The sequence below is a fragment of the Anabas testudineus genome, chromosome 12 (assembly GCF_900324465.2).
Source record: "Anabas testudineus chromosome 12, fAnaTes1.2, whole genome shotgun sequence".
Taxonomy (NCBI): Eukaryota; Metazoa; Chordata; class Actinopteri; order Anabantiformes; family Anabantidae; genus Anabas; species Anabas testudineus.
In genome coordinates this window covers 12,373,724-12,393,575 of record NC_046621.1, presented here as the reverse complement: position 1 = coordinate 12,393,575, position 19,852 = coordinate 12,373,724, and the positions used below count along the sequence as shown (strand labels likewise).

Sequence of the window (19,852 nt, the reverse complement as noted above, 5' to 3'; positions counted from 1 at the left end):
CTAATGCACTGCTCCATACATGTGGCTTCCTCGTCATTTACACACATAAACCTGCAGGACACGTGAAGAGTGCGCACACACATAGATAACACTGTCAAAATCAACTGATAGACAAGAGGAGACACAGACACAGAAACCCACACATCAGTGCTGGCAATGAAACATGCCGCACATACAAAGCAATGTGGTATACACACGTAGATGGACAGGCAGACTGGCTGACAGGCAGGAGCCTCACACACACACACACACACACACACGCACACACACAGCATCCCAAGGCCTCTCCACATCTCGGTTAATCCAAGCCGTCAGTCAATGCTTTGGGGCCTGGATGCTGCCGTTTGATTGTAATTGCAAAAACCGGAGGCGGACGAGGGAGAGCCAGGGATGTCGATAGACAGGTGGAGGGACAGAGGGATGGATTCCTCCTGCCTACCCACAAGCCCCTGCTCAGCACGCTGTGTAACTTTGTGTCAGCACTTTGTCTTGTGCATAGCTAATGATGGCTCGACGCAGGGGCGGGCTCGAGTCTGCTGCTGCTGCTGCTGCCGCTCTTTTTCGATCTCTCTGTCTCTCTATCCCCTGGTCTTCCGCTGAATCCCCAACAAATGAGATTTTGCCTGAGGTGGATGGAAGAATGGTATATGGAGCAAGGCCTCTGTCTGCCTGTCTATTTGTTAAGAACTCTCACAAGCCATGAAGGACTCAGAGTTTTTTCTCCTCCCAACCTCCCTCGCTCTTTCTCTTTCTTTAGTCTTCTCTCCTTCATTCTGTCTCTCTCTCTCTTCCCGCAGCTCTGTCTGTCTTCTAATTTAAGTCGGAGGCCAGAATAACTCACGGTGAATTGCTTTAATGAAGACACAGGGGGAGGGAGCGTGAGGAGGGGGGAAGGAGGAAAAAAGAAAGTGGAGGAGAGAGGGAGCTCGGAGAAGAGGAGGAGAGGAGAGGAGAGGGCAAGGGCAGACTGAGCAGCAAGAAATTGGAGGAGAGAAAAAACAATACATGGAGTGGGTTTGAAATGGAAAAAAAATAACAGCTCCTCCAATTAGGGAGAAGTTTTTTTTGTTTTGTTTTGTTTCTTTGGTCATGGACAGTCAGTCACACTTGCTTTTGTTGAGTGTGTGATGAATTACACCCCTCCACTCCTTCTCCTCTGCCTTTGTTGTGGTGAAGCTCCAGCCGTTTGTACCTCCTACAATATCGTGCGCTGTGAATTCTCCATGCCTGTTTACCAACCAGGGTTCTTTGAACTGGCATAGAGAAATGGCTTTTTGAAAAGTCTCTTTGATGGTGAGCCCAATTTGTTTTCAACGCTAAAAAGTTTGTTTGAACTCTCTGAAACGTGGGCTTATGTCGATGCTGGGGCCTGTCCTGAGAGGGCTGCTGCCTCCCCGTGTGACTCTTTAAATGAGAGTGTGTGTCTATTAACCCAACCTAACTTTTAAATTACTTATTTGTCCTGAAATGAGAATAGTATTTATTCATTGTATTTGTCAAGTAAACAAGGTTCACCTACATTTGTGTTACTTCCTTTTGTGATGTGGTTAATTCATTAGCTGTTAGGTGTCTCTTAATGTTGTGTAAGTTGTATAAAAAGTGAAAATTCCTACTAATATTTCACTAATCGTGAGTTTGTTAGACTGCACATTGCAGTGTCATTCAAGTCCTTATTTTGAGCAATTATCTAATACATTTTCTAATGGCAGTCAGAGCCATTACATCTCCATAGATCAGGATACATGTTATGAAACAAAGATTTTGTTACTGAGCTCCATGAAACGTGTCACATTCATCACATGATGCTGACATGTCATTCGAGTCCAGTTAACATTTAGGATCACAGCATCTTAGTTCATCCCTCAAGTTCAGGTGAAGGACAAATTACCATTCAGAAAAGTGAGCAGTGATGACAAAGATGATTAGTGATCAGGTTTTTAGATTTTTTGTTTTTTGCATCCTCCGGCTGAACGAGAGATTTAGAGTCAGGCGTTAATTTTACAGAGCAGTAATTCATAGGATACACCGATCAGATATCTCTCAGAATTCCACCAATCACATTATTGATCCGAGGCAGGGGCTGATGGATTACCGAGGCGGACGCACTGACAGGCAGCATGTCCAGTGGGGAAAGAGTTTTGCATCGCGCCGATCAAACCAGACCGTCAAACCCAGACTTCCCCCACTCGCCTCCTCTCCCTTCCCCTCTCCCTTCTTTTGATCAGAGTCATTTTGACAGTGATGCATAAGTCTCTGTAGCATGGGGTTGGCTGGTTGGCAGGAAATGCCACAGATCTCTCTAGAGTAGAGGAATGGGGGATTAAACTGAGAAAGACACCCCCTTAAAAATGGAGTAAAAAGGAAATCAATGTTTCCTCCCTCTGCGGAGAAAGAGAGTTGTTTAAAGATGTTGCCACTCTAGTGTTTCCTTTAAAAGAGGTTTCTTTGTTTGTGTTTAAACTCTGTTTTGTCCTGGGGTAAGTCTGGTCTGCCCCTCACCTGCAATACACTGAAGTCCTGCACGGAGGTTAAATCGAAACAAATCATTACTATCATCCTCTGCGCTGTCCTTGCCTCACTCCCCAACCCCTCCTTCCAATCTCTAACTTCCTTTTCTTTATTTCTTGCCACTTCTATCAAGGAGAAGTGAATGGCACGCATTTCATCTCTCCAAAGCGACAGTGGGTCTGAAACACCACAGAGGTAGCGCTGGCTAACATTGAACTGGATTGGGTAGAGTAAATACAAAGGCAAGAGGGAAAAGAAAGCAGCTGGGGAACACAAAAGGATGGAGCTGCAGATGGGAACTAACCTTGTCTGGGTTTCTCTGATGTTCCATCACACACACACACACACACACACACACCGCACCCATTACTTTCTCTCTCTCGCTCTTTCTTTCCCTCTCAAGTCATCTTTTTATTTGTCGTGTTCAGAGGACAGCACCAAAGCATGCGAGGAATGGGAGGTTACACTGTATTAAAGGAAATGTTGTTTCACAAAAATGGTCATTCCCCTTTCAGCAGGAAATAAAGGCTACACAGCAACTGCACTTCAAAGCAGCCCAGAAAACTTCCCATGAAACAACGTTGATTGTCTGCTTCTAAAGGGGACAAGCAGGGGATTTTCCCCCCCTGTGTCTCAGCACAGTCTTTCTCACATTGTTCTTGGCTGTTCTTAACGTTTTGGCTTTGTTGCTATTTGAAAGGAATGAAGTATGAATTTAAAAGAAGAGTTGCAGGCAGGCAAAAATATGTCGCTTCACAATCATGGAAATTCACAGCTCTTGGAGGAAAATTAGTACATTGCATTGCATGTGAAGAAGTAATTCATAATTTCACCCAAAATCTGACACTTTTTCAAATCCACAGACAAAATTGCTGGTATGAAAAATAACATTCAGTATTGACATTAGTGATCTTGAACCCTTGAATCTTGCTTACAAAGCAACGACACTGAAGAGGATGTCATTATTTGTGATTTTTAAAATGGTAAGCAATTAACATTTGATAACATTTGAGAATGAATGGCATCCTGGGATGAAACCTGCTATTCATGTAGCACTTTTTATGCTATTAAAAGTCTCCTACTGACCCATTCTGATAAAAGATAACACAATGAAATACTGTGTCAGAGGCAAATAGACCGAAGAAGCCAGTTCGCGTGAGCTACTAAGAGGACAGGACAGAGGGAATTAGCGGCAGCCAGTGAGAAGTTAGGCTGGTTGTTTGGACGTGTTAGTTTGAAGTGAAGAAGCTGCAGTCGGTTGGACTGTCTCCCTGACATATTCGCACACACACGTGCAAGCACACACATACATCCAACCCCACACACAACCTCTTCCCCCTCGCTCCTCCAGTGGCCCTGTCGGTGTGCCAGGGCGGGTGATTACCGACGCTCTCCCCCAATTATGGGCTGATTATTCCGCCGCGCTCTAATTGACTGGGGAGATATGCAAATGGCTGTCATTTGGGATGATAAAGGATGCGGGTGCTGGATGCCCCCTGCATTATTTAGCCTCGGCTGTACGCAGCGTGAAGGATGTGGCGTGCGCTTTAATTGCTGAGGAGAGAGAGGTTAAGCTGAACGAGCAGCTGAATTAGAAATGAGGAATTTGGGCCCCTTTATTTATTTCTTTACTTTGCTCTTCTCCTTCCATGTCTCTCTAACACACACATACACACACACACACATACACACACACAGGCACACACTATGTCATGCAGAGTTTTTTCAGTTCTCTCTTGGGTGAGTAGAGAGGTGAGGAGGGGGTGGGTGAATGGCAGGATGTCATGCTGGAATGCCATAAATAAAAACATTAGCAGAACCAATACGTGCAGAACAAATAGGAGGGATGCGTGTGTGTTGGTGTATGGGGAGGTGGTGAGTGGCTGGCTTGAGCATTAAAAACTGAAGTGTGAAGAACCTTTGCGGACTCATGAAAAAAAAAAAACTTTTAACAGCTCAGACAATAGGCGGACTCTCCTGTCTCTCCTGTCTCTCCTGTCTCTATACAGCTGCCATTTTAAATGAAAGTAAATTTAAATGCACACTTCTGTGTGGAATACCAATGACCTAAGCTACCACGTCGGACTGGTGGGTGGATGGAGATGGCGTTTGTGGTGTGATGTTCAATACCTAGACAGACAAATAGGGCTTCCATATTCATGTTAGCCATTTTGGTTGATTGAGACACTAACAATAATACTGATATTATTGTTATTGCACAAAACAGTGGGGTGGCATTAAATGAATAGTGACTGCTTGCTAAGTACTCTGCTACAGCTGGTACAGATTGGCATATTATCGGGGGAATCAGAGTGAAACTCAACACTAATCCCTCTGGTTTGGAGACAAGCAGCACCAGATTTGGGCGTCTTTAACAGCTTAGGGGTAATAGGACCTCAAATGTCCCTTTCAAAGTGGCCCGTCCCATATCTCCACATTATGAGAGGCTTACGAGCCGGGGCAGTTATCACCCAAGGAGCCCCCTATCTTACATTGAGCAATAATTGCTAATACGCTGGAGTTACTGTTAGTATTATCACCAGATTTAGCGACTCTATTGGAAGCCTGAGTCAGGTGTCCACACAAGTGTTTGACCCTCACACCTGACTCCAGGACTCTGAGCTCAGTGCCGGTGCTGAAAAACACAGAGAGTTTTCTTGTCCTCTTATCGAGATGCCGCAGTATTATCAGGAGATTGTCTGGGCTTTGTGAAGTGTGCAGAAGCAGAATTGAAAAGAAAAGCACAATTCCCTTTAAGCGCTGCTGTGGCTCTCCTCCACACAACTTTAGGAAGCCCTGAACAGTTTGTTCTTAGGCTGCTTTTGTTCCAGATAACAAAAACAGAGAGAGAGAGAAAAATGCCTGTCTTTAACAGCCTAGCCTCAGTAATCATGAACTGGTGTACGAACCAGCATTTTGTGTATAGCTTTGTTCCTTATGGTCATGGTATGTATGCAATCATACATTATCTACAATAAGTAAAAACAAAACTGAGAAACTTAGTAGACATAACTTAGTGTGCTCCACTATCCCTGTTTGTTTGATTAATAGCATCGAAATCTCAAAGACACAAAAAAGACCGAAATTCTTGGAGCGTGATGATGGAGGCAGCGTGATGCAGCCAGTAGGAGGCCATAAAAGCAGGCATTTTGCCAGTAGCTGAGTGTGGTTATTCACCACAGGTATAGACACTTTTGCAGTCAGATGCGGTTGGAGAACATATCATACAACCTAGGTTGCTTCAAATATAATAAAGCCATAAGGGTTTTTGAGTTTGTGGGAGCTGCATGACTGCGGCTGCCGATGTGACAGAGGATAATGTAATGTAATGTAACATAAAATATTTGGTTGTGCTGTGTCAAACGAGCTTTATGTATATATGCTGCCATTGCCAGGCTTCTGTGGTACAGTATGTTTAATTAACATTGTGGCTCTGAGTTGTTGCTGGGACAGGAAGATAGTGTGCCACCTGTGGCAGTCTTGGACAGACTTAAATGAGAGATGAGGTCCAATGGTTTGGCATGCAAACTTATTTGAATGCCTGCTGGGTACTAGCTTAAAGCCCAAATGGGTTTTGGCATGTTTGAGGCATGACAAACATCTCTCCTTGGTTTGCAAGGAGTGCCCTTGCTTGTATTTGTGCCCTCTCTGCCTCATGTCTCCTCTTCTCGCTGAAGATTTCACTCAGAGACCCTCAGAAGGTGGCAGGGACTCTGCTCAAGAACCCTTATCTCGGTGCACATGCTCTCATACATACACGTATTCCAGTTTCCACACAAACATGCACACTATCAGGGAAAGACATACCACGCCATGGCACTTTCACATAGCAGTATTTAGTGGTGTTAGTAGTGTAGTGCTTAAATTGTGATCATTTTTTTAATCAATTCTCATCATCATCACCAATGATCGTCATCATTCCAGCCTTAGTAGATATTCTGGCTGATTGACGTAAAAGAAAGAAATGCTAGAGTGGGTGTTAAATCTCTCTCTTCACGTCCCTCTCTCCTTATTTCTCTTCTTCTTTCGGTTCTTAATAGCACTTAGTGAAGGGTACTACAGTTGGTGCTCTACATGGGGCATCGCATTAAAACCCTCTTCCACACATACACACTTTCAGTAGTCCATTTGGATTCATTTGCATGGCATTTCATTTGGATTTTGCCTCAATTGACGGTTTGGGGGGAGGATAAAAAAACATTCTTGTGTAATAGCATTTCCTCTCAGTCTCCAGTGCACCATAAAGATAGAAAGCACAGCGGCCGGAGCCGATAAACGAGTGCAGTGCTGCCATGAGCAGACGTGTCCCTCAGGCCAACAAACGATAGCTATTGGAGTTAATTACAGTTTACATCATCATCATATTTACCCAGAGAAGAGAAACAGAGAATAAAACTGGCCTCTGAGCCCAATGATTTGTTATTTCTGTGTATACTGTACAACACAATCATCACTGTCTGTATGTAATGAGCAGAAATGCAAATAGAAAAATAGTATTCAAATATAGGGTTCCAATTTTTCAAGTATATGCTGAAAAGTACTTTGAAAGAAGCTTTGATCTATGTAGCACAGACAATAGTGGACTATGTGGCACTGACCATTGTATAGTGTTGATTAAAGATAAAATAAGTGTCTACTGCAAATGCAATGTGTAAGTACAGGCTGCCCAGACAGGCGCCTGACCTTCTCTTCTGTGCCAACTACTGTGTGCTTAAGTGGGTTCTGGTGACTAGCATGGTGTGTGGTGGGTTGGAGGGGGGCATGATTACACCGGGGAAGTAGCTGCTAAAATCCCAACCTCCTATGGAGACAGAGCAGATCTTAGGCCTTGGATAACACAGGGGAGATCATAGTGGTAGCCAGTCAGTCTGTCCTAGTCCAGTCATTCTGCACTGAGTTGGCAGGATGTTTTAGAAATACCTCCCAGGTTACCTTGAAGTAGTGCAGCACATGTACTACATGCAATTACACATCAACAAAACTTTTTACTGCCAATTTACCCAAAATACAACATCTCATGTAATATCTAGCCATTCAATAATTTCGACTTTAGTTTCTGTATCCCAACATATTGAAAAAAACAATTATTAATTAATAATAAATACAAGATTAAGCCATATTTGCAAAAATAGAAATGGTCCCAAATAACTCTGTCGACAGCTGTTCTGTGTATAGCCACAGCAATAAAAACACTTTTTCATTGTCATTTGTCAGTGTTGTAAGCACCGCCAACAACATTTAATCTACTGTATTCAAGGCCAACAGAAATCTGAGATAGAGAGAGCGCATCATCTGCAGAAAATACATAAGACTAGACTACTTTAGTGTGCTCTGAGTTGACTGACCTGTTTTATTTATGTGGGGAAAACCAAGCAAACAAACAAAAAATATATATGTATTCCACTAGCACTATGAGGTTTTTATGGTAATAAACACATGAAAGATGAGATTTTTTTCGTGTTACTACTTCAGGCACATTAGTGGTAGAGTTTGACTGTCACTGCTCACAGTGTTTGTGTTTGTGTTTGTGTTTCAGGCTCTAGTTAGCTGGCTAGCCATCTGGTGCAGGGCCCTCAGCCATACTATCCCTCTGACAGGGACACACAGAGAGAGGCAGAAAAATAGATGATATATGTGAGTGTGTGTTTATGTGTGTGTGAGAGAGAAGTGGCTAGTTTCTCCAGTTGCTCTCCCGTAGCCCACAGGAAGCTGCAGCCATTGGCTCCTCCCTGTCTAGACAGAGAAGCACTTTTGCACACACACACTCAGATTCACACACATGCTTGGTGGCTTCTACCATAGCAACTTTGATTAATTCCTAGTGTGCGGTGAGAGGAGACAACATCAGCACCATGGTCAGAGGAAAAAGGTCCACAGTCTGCTGGATGTGACAGCTCCCTGCTTCACACTGATGCCTTATACCATGCCAGTGTGTGTGTGTGCGTGAGTGTCAGTGAGTGAGAGCTGGTCAGTAGTATGAGTGAGTGAGGGATGGAATTGGGAGTGTGTGTGTGTGTGAGTGTGTGTGGCCTGTCCCCTCGGTCGCATCAGTGCTCAAGCATGTCTTGCTATGACAGCCCAGCAGCCTGTGTGCCTGTCACACACACACACACACACACACAAAAATACAAGCACACTAAATGGAAGAATGCAGGCGAGCGCCAACACCAGCGAGGTGAAGGGTCACAAGCAACTGCCTCTCCAATGTTGTGTGAAATGTCTAGATGGCAGTCTCAGCCCATTATGTCCTTATATGCAACTGTATGTGTGTGTGTGTGTGTGTCTTGAGGCGGGTGGGGGGCATCTCAAAGTAACTGGTTATTATCACCTCAATATTTTTCTTATTATGACAATTACATGCTCCAGGAGCGAATTAAGCGATACAGGACGCCAAGCGGGAGTGGTTGACAGCTATTTGGAGACTCAATGCACAGAGCAATTTGCAGCCCTGAGCCAAACAAATTGGATTTGGGCCACTTTGGATTGGGGCCCCAGATTGTTGGGCGTTTGGATTCTCCGACCGCATGCTTGCCTGGCTGGTTAGTGGGCTGCCTGGCTTCAATTCTTTGCACATGACTATGTAAAAGACAGTTAGCCAGGTAACACAATGCTCTGACAAGGATTAAGTGTACGTGTGGATGAGGAGGATTGGTGTTGATAAAAACATTATAGTAAGGGTGCAAATGGCTTTTTAATAGTAGTGTTTCAGCAACAATAAGTTATAGCTGTCAGTTTATGGCTTATGTAAAATTGACAGTTTTATAGTCTATGGGTGTTGAGCTTTCCCGCCCTTTCATGTTCTATAATGGTGCTACGTTTTTGGTCTTGGTCCACGCAGCTGTGTTCAAGTGTGTGTATAATCCAAATGAGCCTAACAGCCTCTAAACAAATTACTGGTACACATTTTCCCACCCCTAAACTGCCACTGGAAAAGCTGGCAACAGCACCCAATTAGGTGAAATGCAATTATTCCCATCCATTCACACAATTAGCCTGTGGGTTAACAACCTAGCTGTACATCCGACTAGCTCTCTGTATTTTGGAAACGCCATCGCCATGGTTACATTGGCTCTCATGGTAACACCGTCGAGTCAAATGGCACGCACCCGGGGCGGCCAGTCAGTCGAAAATAACATTCAGCCCTATTGGTGGAAGCAGCACATTACATCACTGAGCTCAATACATTGGGTGACTTGATTGGTTACGACACGTAGTGGTACCACGGCGAGAAGAACAGAGGAAGAGAGAGAGAGAGAGAGAGAGAGAGAGAGGATAGCAAGCGCCCCATGTGCTCAGTCGTCCGAGGGTAGATAATGCCAGGCGACAGACTGGCAGGCTGGCTGAGCGGGTGGGCACTCACAGCGGCATGATGGAAAACAAAGGCTTTGTGTGTCACTGCCGATATCGCATTAACCAAAACAAGCAGCCATGGACAGACTGCCACACTGACTTGGTTGTCTGTTCCACAGACTAAGCCATGCATTGATAGAACGAGATGGAGGACACCTGTCTCACTTTTTATAAGAAAAAACATTATTTTAGGGTAATGAGAAAACACACAGTGTTTGCCTCCTGGTGACATAGAATTGAGTGTTTGACAGAATTGCATATATTTAAAACAAATGGCTTTTTTTTTTTTTTTTTTTACAGCCGGTGCTCTCAAGGTACACAGGGTTTGGTGGATATTTGTGGTGTTGTCGGTCAGTATTCAACATTTTTTTGTTTATGAATCCACCAAACCACATTAAATCCTAAAACAATATCATTGCAGTGGCTCAGTGCGCCTTATGGTTGCGTGTGCCTCACTTTTACAGTATGACACTATTACACTTATTATCACACTAATTATTATGCATCTGCTGAATTGGATCTTCTTAAAATTCACGTGTCTGCTGGAGGTAGAATTACATTGCAGTAATGTTTCCACAAGCATGCTGAATAATGATTTTCCTCCTAGCCTGGGCATTTCTGTTACATCTTCACAGGTGTAAAGTTTGATTATAAGACCTCATAGTCAGCCCAAACTGACATAGACAGATGGATAGACATATACTGTAATTCTCTGTGATGACAGCAATGGTTGCACAGGACTCAGGTGGTACAGGATTGGAGGGTCAGCAGGCCCCATACAGCAGGCAGGATCAGCTGGCATACACCCGCATCCCTTCTCCTTGCTCCCGAAGCGGGCACCAGCTAGAAAACCGGGGTCACTTACAGGTGACTTCCCCCATATTCAACTACAGCTGGGACACAGCCGTTAGACTGTGAATGTGTGTGTATGTGTGAGTGAATCCAAATGTGTGTGATCTGTGGTTTGGGGCAGCCATCAGGTTGCATCACATCACATCTGGCTTTCTCTTTAGCTCTACCACTGCCTCACTTCCATCTTTCAGTCTCCTCTCACAGCCTCACACTCCACACTTTTATGCAATGAGTAGTCTGTCTGCGGCATTGCTGGGGATTCCCTGGAATCAATTCAGAAGAGGGAGTACCTACTAAGCACGCACACAAATACACAATCCCCTGCTCACCACAGGGAATGAAAACTGTAATATGAACTCACCCTTGGTCTGAATGAAAGCCCATTACAATTCATTTACTGTACACTGCAGCAGCTAGTGTACATTAGCAGCCTCTCCTGCAGGGTAACGTGTTTGTTCCTCTGGCATATAAACTGCTGTCACTGGGACTTCTGGGACTTAATCTCAGTGATTACAGCATAAAACATCATATGATGCTTATGCACATACTTTTACCCTTTTAACCTGTTAATCATATTTCAACCATGCAGAAATACCTGCAGTAATATTATTTTATTATAACAGAACAAATAAGCAGGAAAATGTTGTGCTTGCTTGAACTTACTTACTGTAAATTTGCCACCTGCTGCATGTCACCTCTCATCAGATGCTTGGGTGAATTTCATAAATAGTCATTGTAAGGCCTCTCTTCTGTTCCAGGATCTGTCCGGCTCCATTGACGACCTCCCCACTGGAACAGAGGCGGGCCTGGTCTCAACTGTCAACGCTGGTGGCTCCTCCAGCAGCAGCAGCAGTAGCCAAGGGGAGCAGGGAGGGACCAGTAACCAGGGACAATCCCCTTTCTCTCCCCATGCCTCCCCTCACCTCCCCAGCCAGAGGAGTGGGCCCTCTCCCTCCCCTGTGGGCTCGCCTGCAGGCTCCACTCAGTCCCAGCAGTCCCGATCTGGCTCTGGACCCATCTCTCCTGCCAGCGGACCCTCTGTCAGCACCACTGCACCAGGTAATGTTGGCATCACTGCCTCTAAGATTATAGATTACCTTGATGAAAGGTGAAACTTGTTGCATGATAACTTTATTAGTTTAATCACCACAAACAAACAAGACCACCGCTGACGAGATTTGCTGTCAGAACCAGACACTACACTGCATTTTACATCGTGTACCGCTGTGTTAGATTCCCTGGGAAATTTGCAAAATTGCTTTACACCTTAAAGGGAAATTGCTTTGTGCCACAAAACAAGAAGCTGCTGTTTGAAAGCAAATTACAAAACAATCACAAACATAACCCAGTCAGTGATGTCACATCAGGTGTATTGACTCTGACAGCTGATGAAAAATAGCTGCTGTGACTCTTTGGGATGTGGCAGGGACCAGTTTCTCACCAGTCATTAAATGTTTATTTGCAGTTTAAAAATGATATTAGGGACATCTTTAAAAAATAATTGGTGGCTCAAGCACATCTGTTATCACACCTACTTTTCGACTTGGTTTTTCCATTTATTTTCCTCTCTAAAGTCTGATTTCATTCATTTTTAAATTTTTTGCATTAATAAGTTCATATAGAAAATCAACACTAATTCAGAATAGGTGTACATATGTCCACAAATAACAGCAGTCCAGGTCACCTGTGGCAACTACTCAAATGTTTGTTGCTTTTCACATCTACAGCTCACTGTATGATTCATCCAGATCAATTTTCATTCTTTTATTCTTCCAGTCTGGACAGAAGATGAAGATCAGCTCACAGTGTAGCAGAAAATGATTTCAGTCCAGTTTGTCTAGACTTTGAAATCTTGGGTCCCTTTGTTTGAAATGTTACTATAACTCTGACCCCTGAAGAATATTACAGCTTACTGCAGACTACTTAACTTAATAGTTTCTTCACACAGATTTTGTCACTGCATAAAAGGGATTTGTTAAGTCTTTGATCATTGTGTTGTAGAAACATGTCCCTACACTACATCGCAGTGGAGTTTTATAAAAGTTAATCTCTCTGCTACCTGTTGATTACAAAAGTATTTCCAACATTCATCCAGACATGTATTCCTTCTCCAGCCTGACTGTTAATGAATTGAGACTGACTGGTAGTAGAGGACTTCCCATCTGATTTGTAGCCTTATCTAAGATATGGCAGGCCAAACAAGACACCAACAGGATTATCAGACAATGCACGGTGTGTCTGTCTGTCTCCTGAGGCCATAGCGGAGAGCATAACAATTTAGATAAACACTGAGCATTATAAACGAGTGTGGATTTGATTTGCCTGAGACAGTTGTGTGAATGTGTGTGTGTTTGTGTGAATGTCACTCGCACCTGGCCTCCCCATCATCCTACCATCTCTCTGCTCGACTGAGTGGCTGACCGGCACATCAGCATGTCTCAGGCCCGTCACTCACTCTGATGAGGCGGGGCAAAATGTCTTCAGCGAGATCCGGATGCCAGCTCCACCTCCTCCTCCTTCTCGTCTCCTCGCAGCCGCTTACTAACGTGATTGACACTAATGAAAAACTGGGACAGTGGTTTTCCAGGCGCTCGTGCCAAGAATTATGACGAGGATCCGGAATGAGGTGGCAAAGACGGGAAGCGAAACCGATCGCTGGGACGTGATTAATAAGAAAATATTTAAAAATATTCCCCACGCCAAGTGATAAAGCGTGGAGCAGTGACTAACATCTGGCATGTTTTAGCGGCTGTACTACAATCAGTTTGAATTAGATCAAGGAGCAGCCAGCCTAAGAGAGACACAGGAGAACTAATGTGGTTAGCACACATTTGATTACTAACGCTCCGCTTTCTAACACTTCATCACAAGTTAGGACACTTTGGTTAATGCTGTCATTTTAGTTCCGTACAAGTCAGTGAGGGGGGGCAGAGGAGTTGGAAAGTAGCACTGTGTACTTATGTGTGTGTACAGTATGTGTGCTGTTTTCTTGGATTTGAAATCTTCAGCACTTCCACTTCTGTTACTCCTGCAGTCCTAAAAAAAAAACATGCGTGCTTGAAAAGCAACATTCTCTGAAATAAACAAAATAAGAGAAACATTAATAAGCTAATTAATTAGTGTGAAACACTTACACTCTTTTTATCTGCACTAGTTTGAACTCCAGTCAAGAAAAAGTCAAAACACTACATATCGTTTGGCTGCGATGCATTGTGCTCCATTAGGGCTACTGTCAGTGGAGAAATTAGGATCTTCTTATAACCACTTGGTTACATTGATTGCATAGGTATTTTTTCCTATTAAACCGTAGCTGTGCTGTAAATGTCATGTGATTTTGTGTTCTCTGTTTAGACAATTATCAATACAAATACAACAAAAGCTACAGAGACACTTTTTAGCTCCCAAAGTCATAAAATATGACCATATTCGTTTTTTTCTTTGAATATAGACTAATCAAAACAAATAATTAAAATGAATAATGTATGAATTAAGGGAATGTTACACCAAACTTTGTAGCAGCAGTAGTTTTGTATATGCATATGTCTTGGTCAGCCTCACTCGGTGGAGAGATGCAACACGTCACATGGGTGAGCGTTCACGTTACTCTTGACAACAGTCAGAGGAGAGCGATTTCATCACGTAATCTTTTCACCTGTCTGTCCAACACTTCCTGAAAAATAACACAGAAGGCTGGCAATGCACACCTAGCAGCACATCAGTATACATACCTCTGAGATTTGTTTCATGTTTTCAAATAACACATATATGGTCACACATGTAAATCATCTATATATGCTTGCATAGATGAGTGGCAGTGCTGTCTGAGCCTGTGTGTTTGTCTGTGTGAGAGAGTGAGAGAGCGAGACTGACAGATTGCCAGCCTATCATACACCCATACACAAATCTATCTTGTCGGAGCTCCATGGCATGCCTGTGATTCCCTCGTCTCCTCACTTCTCCTCTTTTTTTCTCCTCTCGTTCTCTCTCTCTCTCTCCATCTCTCCATGAAGCAAATCCAATACACTGTAACATTATCCGGGCCTCGCCTTGCTATTTGGATTCTCTCCCGGAGCCAAAAAGGCACACACAGGGCCAAATTGATTTTCCTGTTGCGCTAGATTTGTGACAGTCGAGCAGAAATCACATTGCTCAACCGCCAACCTCCCCCTCCTCTTCCTCCACCTCATACACACACACACACATACACAAACAAACTCCCATATACACACCCCTCCTTCCCCCAAGTGTTTCTGAAGCAATTCAGAGCATCCTCAGAATGTTTTTTTTCCCCTTCCACGAGACATTGGGGACGAGGCAAGCAGACATTCGTCTCTCATCCGGATGGATGTGAGGCATAATGGGAGCGCCGGCATTCAAGCTTCCATCAATGCCTCTGAGCTGTGGGAGAGAAAGGCAAAGTCATCCAGTCAAAGTGCACAACACTGGGTCCTGAAAAAGTTCAGCCTTCAGAGATGCTCACTTAGTGTCATCCCAATTGCAGCAACCCCAGAGCCCATCAAGTATGGTGATTTGCATGTGCGAGCTCGACTTTACGCGATGTTTCCAGATATAGATAACACTGTTTGCTGTTTGGTTTGAGTGTGTATAAATGTGCAGGTTTGACAAGTTGTTGCCAGTTTGACAACCTGTCAGTATGGCGTCACTTCCTGTCAGCCCTAGAACGGCTGTCACTTCTTCACAAAAATGAGTCAAACACATATCCATTACTGGGATGAACCTGATACATATTAAATCAAACATAACTCACAAACTCAGCTGTTGCTTATAGGATGGAGCCGCCAAGGCTCAGAGATGCCTGCTATTTGGTGTAAACTAAATATACTAGGAATAAAATGCTTTTCTGACTTTTTTCTGATCAAAACATAGTGTAAGTTCTCAAAGAAGCAGGGTGTTGCTCCAAAATCACCAGTTACTGCGTTTTAGATCTTAATATATAACTATATATATATAGCTATGGAGGACTTAGCCCTTCACTGGCCCTGCCCTGTGTGCACAATTTAAAAGCATGTGTATTTACTTGTGTGTCTGTACATACACCGTACCATATTTGTGTTTATTGTATAGAGAAACTGAGTGAGTTTAGTTTTTCATCCAAAGTTAGTGGAGAATGTTTTGATGCTGTTCACTAAAGGACAGTTCATCTTCTCTTTTCCAATCAACCTGTCTTTTGTGTAGAAAATTACAAGCTGACCACAAGCATTAACCTTATGTCCCTGTCGCCATAGCAGTCTTTGTGTTTGTCTTAAATTTACAGCCCTATCAGATAGAACGTTAACTACATTGCAACTGCCTGTATTCTGCCCATTTTCAGGTCTGGTTTGTGTTTGATGGTATTTTTATCTGCCTCTGTGTGCATTTGTGTTTGCGTGCCTGCCCCCCTTTGAAGGCCAAACTGCAATACTTTTCTACATTGTGCAGCTACTAATTGACACAGAGCACATCCACACTCCTCCATGGCCAGCTTGCTCTCTCTGTGCTACAGAAAATCACAAATACTCATCTCACCCTCTTCTATTTTTCTCTCTCTTCTCCTCTCTCCGCCAAGGTCCTCCGAGGTCCAGTTAACAGTGCCCTCCTTCCCTTCCTCTCTCTTCCTTCCTGTCCTCTCTCTCCTCACCCCTATAAGTTTTTATTTTCTTCTTAAGAGATGATTGGAGCTTGCGGGCGAGCGCTCAGGAGAGTTTAAGCTGTTTATCTGTGCTTCGCTTCAAGTGCTTCCAGGGCCTAGAAAAGGACAGAGAGGTCAGGGCTAGTGGAGGAGGGAGAGGGGACGGAGGGATAGATAGAGGGCGGTAGGCAAGGAAGAAGAGAAGGCCAGGCCCGTTCGTTTTTTTTAGCTCAGGGGTCCTTCCCTGTGAATCTCCTCCAACCCTCTTTACATCCACTCTCGTCCTTTACATCATTCCCCAATTTAGCCTGTGGTTGGCATGCGCTTGTTCATTTAAAAAAAAAAAGAAAAACTCACACATTTCTATCTTTAATTATGGTAATGAGAACCGCAGCAAAAAAAGACAGTTTCTCTTTTTACATGCTGGGGTCAAAGGTCAAGCATAGATGCCTGGAAGGAACCAGAGTGATGGCCTCAGATTAGGTTTGCATGTGAAAAACAATGTCATGTAAACGACTTCCCCAACAAGAGGGTAAAACAAATTTACAAGCTGCAAAATATTGGACCAGAAACAATGCCGCAGGGATGCTCAACCAAAACTTATATTTTCCCTCTGTTATCGGTGAAAGTTATTACAAGAAGCAGTGGAAGAGAGTGGGGGTGGGGGTGGAGAGTTTTTATCCAAGTGTGTTTTGTGGAGCTGGGTGAGTTTTCTAGTCACACCACTCCCTGAGAGGCTGCGTGGTGGGAACACTGCCTCTGGCTGTCCCTGTCCCTCTCTCTTTCTCTCATTATTTTTATCATGCTCGCTTTCTCTTATGCTCCCGCTTGTGTCTCACGTTCCCATATCCCCACCCTTTCCTCCCCATATCTGTTTGTCTCTGCTGCTTTCTTTCGCTCAGAGCGTTGCTGTGGTACAGGCCTCCCATCGAGGAACAAGGCTGAATTTTCCATCCACATTTCTGCCTCTGTTCCTCCCTCTTATTTCTCTACATCTCTCCTCCAGCTCTCTTTCTGCACTTCGGTCCTCTCCTTCTTTTTTTTTTACCCTCTTCATCACCATCCACAATTCAACCCCCCACCACCACTACCATCCACCCCATTCTCTTCTCACTCCTAGATGTATCTATCTTTCACCCCCCTGATGGCTGCTCGTGTTGGAAATCAAACAGCAAAATGCCCTCCCTGCAGGCATTATATTCACAAAGCACACCGTCGGCCAAAATAGGGGGTGGGGGGTGGGGGTGGAAGCGCTGCTTGCTGTGTTAGCCGTTTAGAGAAATCCCATTCTAACTCCGTCCGTCTGGAAAACTCTAACCAGAGCACAGTGCGCAATTATTTTTCCCTCCCCAAACCTATTTTCTTGCTTTCTCTCACTCCATTGCTCTCTCTCCCCCGCATCCTGTTTTTTAGCTTAAGCTGCAGTTTTGCTTTACTTACAGTTTCTACTCAGCGTTGGAAGTAATGAGGATCTTGGGAGCGCGCTTGTTTTGCGAGCCACTGCAGGCCTGCGCTCGTCCCCTACAGGGAGAGTTAACTGGCATTAGCCCCCGGCTTGGAGAGGCATTGACTCGCACCCATTGAGATCTAAACCACCATTATTGGAGCCCGCTGTTTATCTGCCTCTTTCCCCCAAAGACACGACAAGGAGGGGATATTACCTTGGTGTGTGTGGTTGGGTGGTGCAGATGTGTGCATTTACAGCCTAAGGGTTGTATTAAGACATGGTGCTGAAGCAGCCCTTTCTCTGTGTGCTACACCGGTCTATTAGTACTCACGGCTGTGACCTCACCTTAGCAAAAAATGGCCTCCACTGCTCAAGGGGTTCTGTATTTGTGAGAAACAACCAGGGTGTGTGCACGTAGACAAGCAGAGGCATTGCTGCATGTTCAAGTACTCCTGCAAACATTTAAGCCCATGTGTGCTAATGCATACCCACATCCTTCCTCCAATTGATAAAAGTCTTTAAATTGATTCTCTGGTTGACTTTCTGGTTTTCACACACACACACACACACAAATACACAGTAAGCTTAATATTACAGGGCTCTGAAACAAAACAGAAATATGGCCACAAGTACTCTGCCTCCGCTTTGAACTTCCCCAGCATTTGCTTTTGAAACCCTGATGAAAAAACGCTTCAAAGACCACACTCCGTCTCTTCAAAGGGGACTCGGGGTTGCCTCAACAATCCTTGCGGAAGAGAAATTTAAAATGTGTATTGGGTTTTTAGTGAGGAGCATTATCTCCAAAAACGCAGTGAACTCCCATTACTTTTGGCCCTGCTGCCTCGTATCATGAGGAAAGAGTAGAAAATGGATGTGCTTGCTAAGTGCCTTCTTACAAAGAGGAAATTGCAGTTATTTGACTCTTCCGCTGCATTCCAAAGAGCATCCCCATTCAAGATATCTTCCTGTTCACTCTTGGTCTTCACACACTGTAGCAGGTCTTTCTCCTTCTAAACCTCTATCTGCATGTTCAAATGTGTTCATCTTAATGCTCTCTCATAGGTCAGTGTTAAGGACAAACATTTCCATGGATGCACTCAGATATCTCATGAATGAATCATATCTGAAGAGCAAAAATTACAGATTATATTGACACAAAAACTAAAAACAGCTAGTTCAGAAGTATAATTTAGTTATACTGAATTGAAAAATAAAAGAAATTTGCTTCTTAGATGCTGTGAAACAATGGTTCTTATTGTTTTAAAGTAAATATGTGCATGTGACTGATGTGGCTGGAATCTAGATACTGAGACAAGGACACAATTAAGCACTCACAGGTGAAAGCATCAACTAAATAGATAAAAGAATGACAAATGTTTAATGTTGGTGTATGTTGGCTCTCAAATGAAGAATACATGACACAAAAAGTTACATAGTTACATATCTTATATTGTATAGTGTAGTTACAGTTAGACAAGCTAACAAATGGATCAGCAGATTAAATACTAAATCACATACATGCTCACGAGTAAAGGATAGATGCCCTGGATAGTGAAAGTAATCCCATACAATTTATTTGTTTTACATTTTCATTCATAGCTTGCAAGGAATTTTGTTTTCCTACAGACAGGGAAACATATACAGTCAGCTCCTGCTGACATTTAGCCTCCTCCTCTCTCTCCTCTCTCTCTGAGCAGCAGGCAGAGAAGAAGTGCACGTCAAAGCTTCAGCATATGAATTATTAATTGTACGGATTAAACGTGCCAGGACTCACTGTGGAGCCTGTTTGTTTTATTTGGACGTAATTATTTAATGGCACCTTGTTAAAAATGATAGTGAGGAGAGGAGAGGAAAAAGGAAAGGAGGGGTGGAAAGGAAGAGGAGAAAACTTGAGAAGAGGCATTGTTTGGACAGTAATTTGTTGTAAAATAATTATAAAGCCCTCAAACCTTCACGTTCGTTGGAAAAAAAGAGAAAGTAAAGTGAGGCCTCATTATACTCAACTATGCTACTTCTGTCTCATCTGGTTTTCTCTTTCTCAACAAGATTCTTTCCTCTTTTTTCTT

At 43.6% G+C, this 19,852-nt stretch overlaps 1 protein-coding gene across 5 annotated transcripts in view; it reads left to right on the top strand.

Moving 5' to 3' along the window:
* Positions 1–19,852, top strand: part of LOC113158695 (AT-rich interactive domain-containing protein 1B-like) — a 150,483-nt gene that overhangs the window by 94,349 nt on the left and 36,282 nt on the right. For all 5 annotated transcript variants that reach the window (XM_026354785.1, XM_026354783.1, XM_026354784.1 and 2 more), the window contains exon 5: positions 11,469–11,769. In XM_026354785.1, the coding sequence (XP_026210570.1) occupies positions 11,469–11,769 (301 nt within the window). The remainder of the gene's footprint in view (positions 1–11,468; positions 11,770–19,852) is intronic.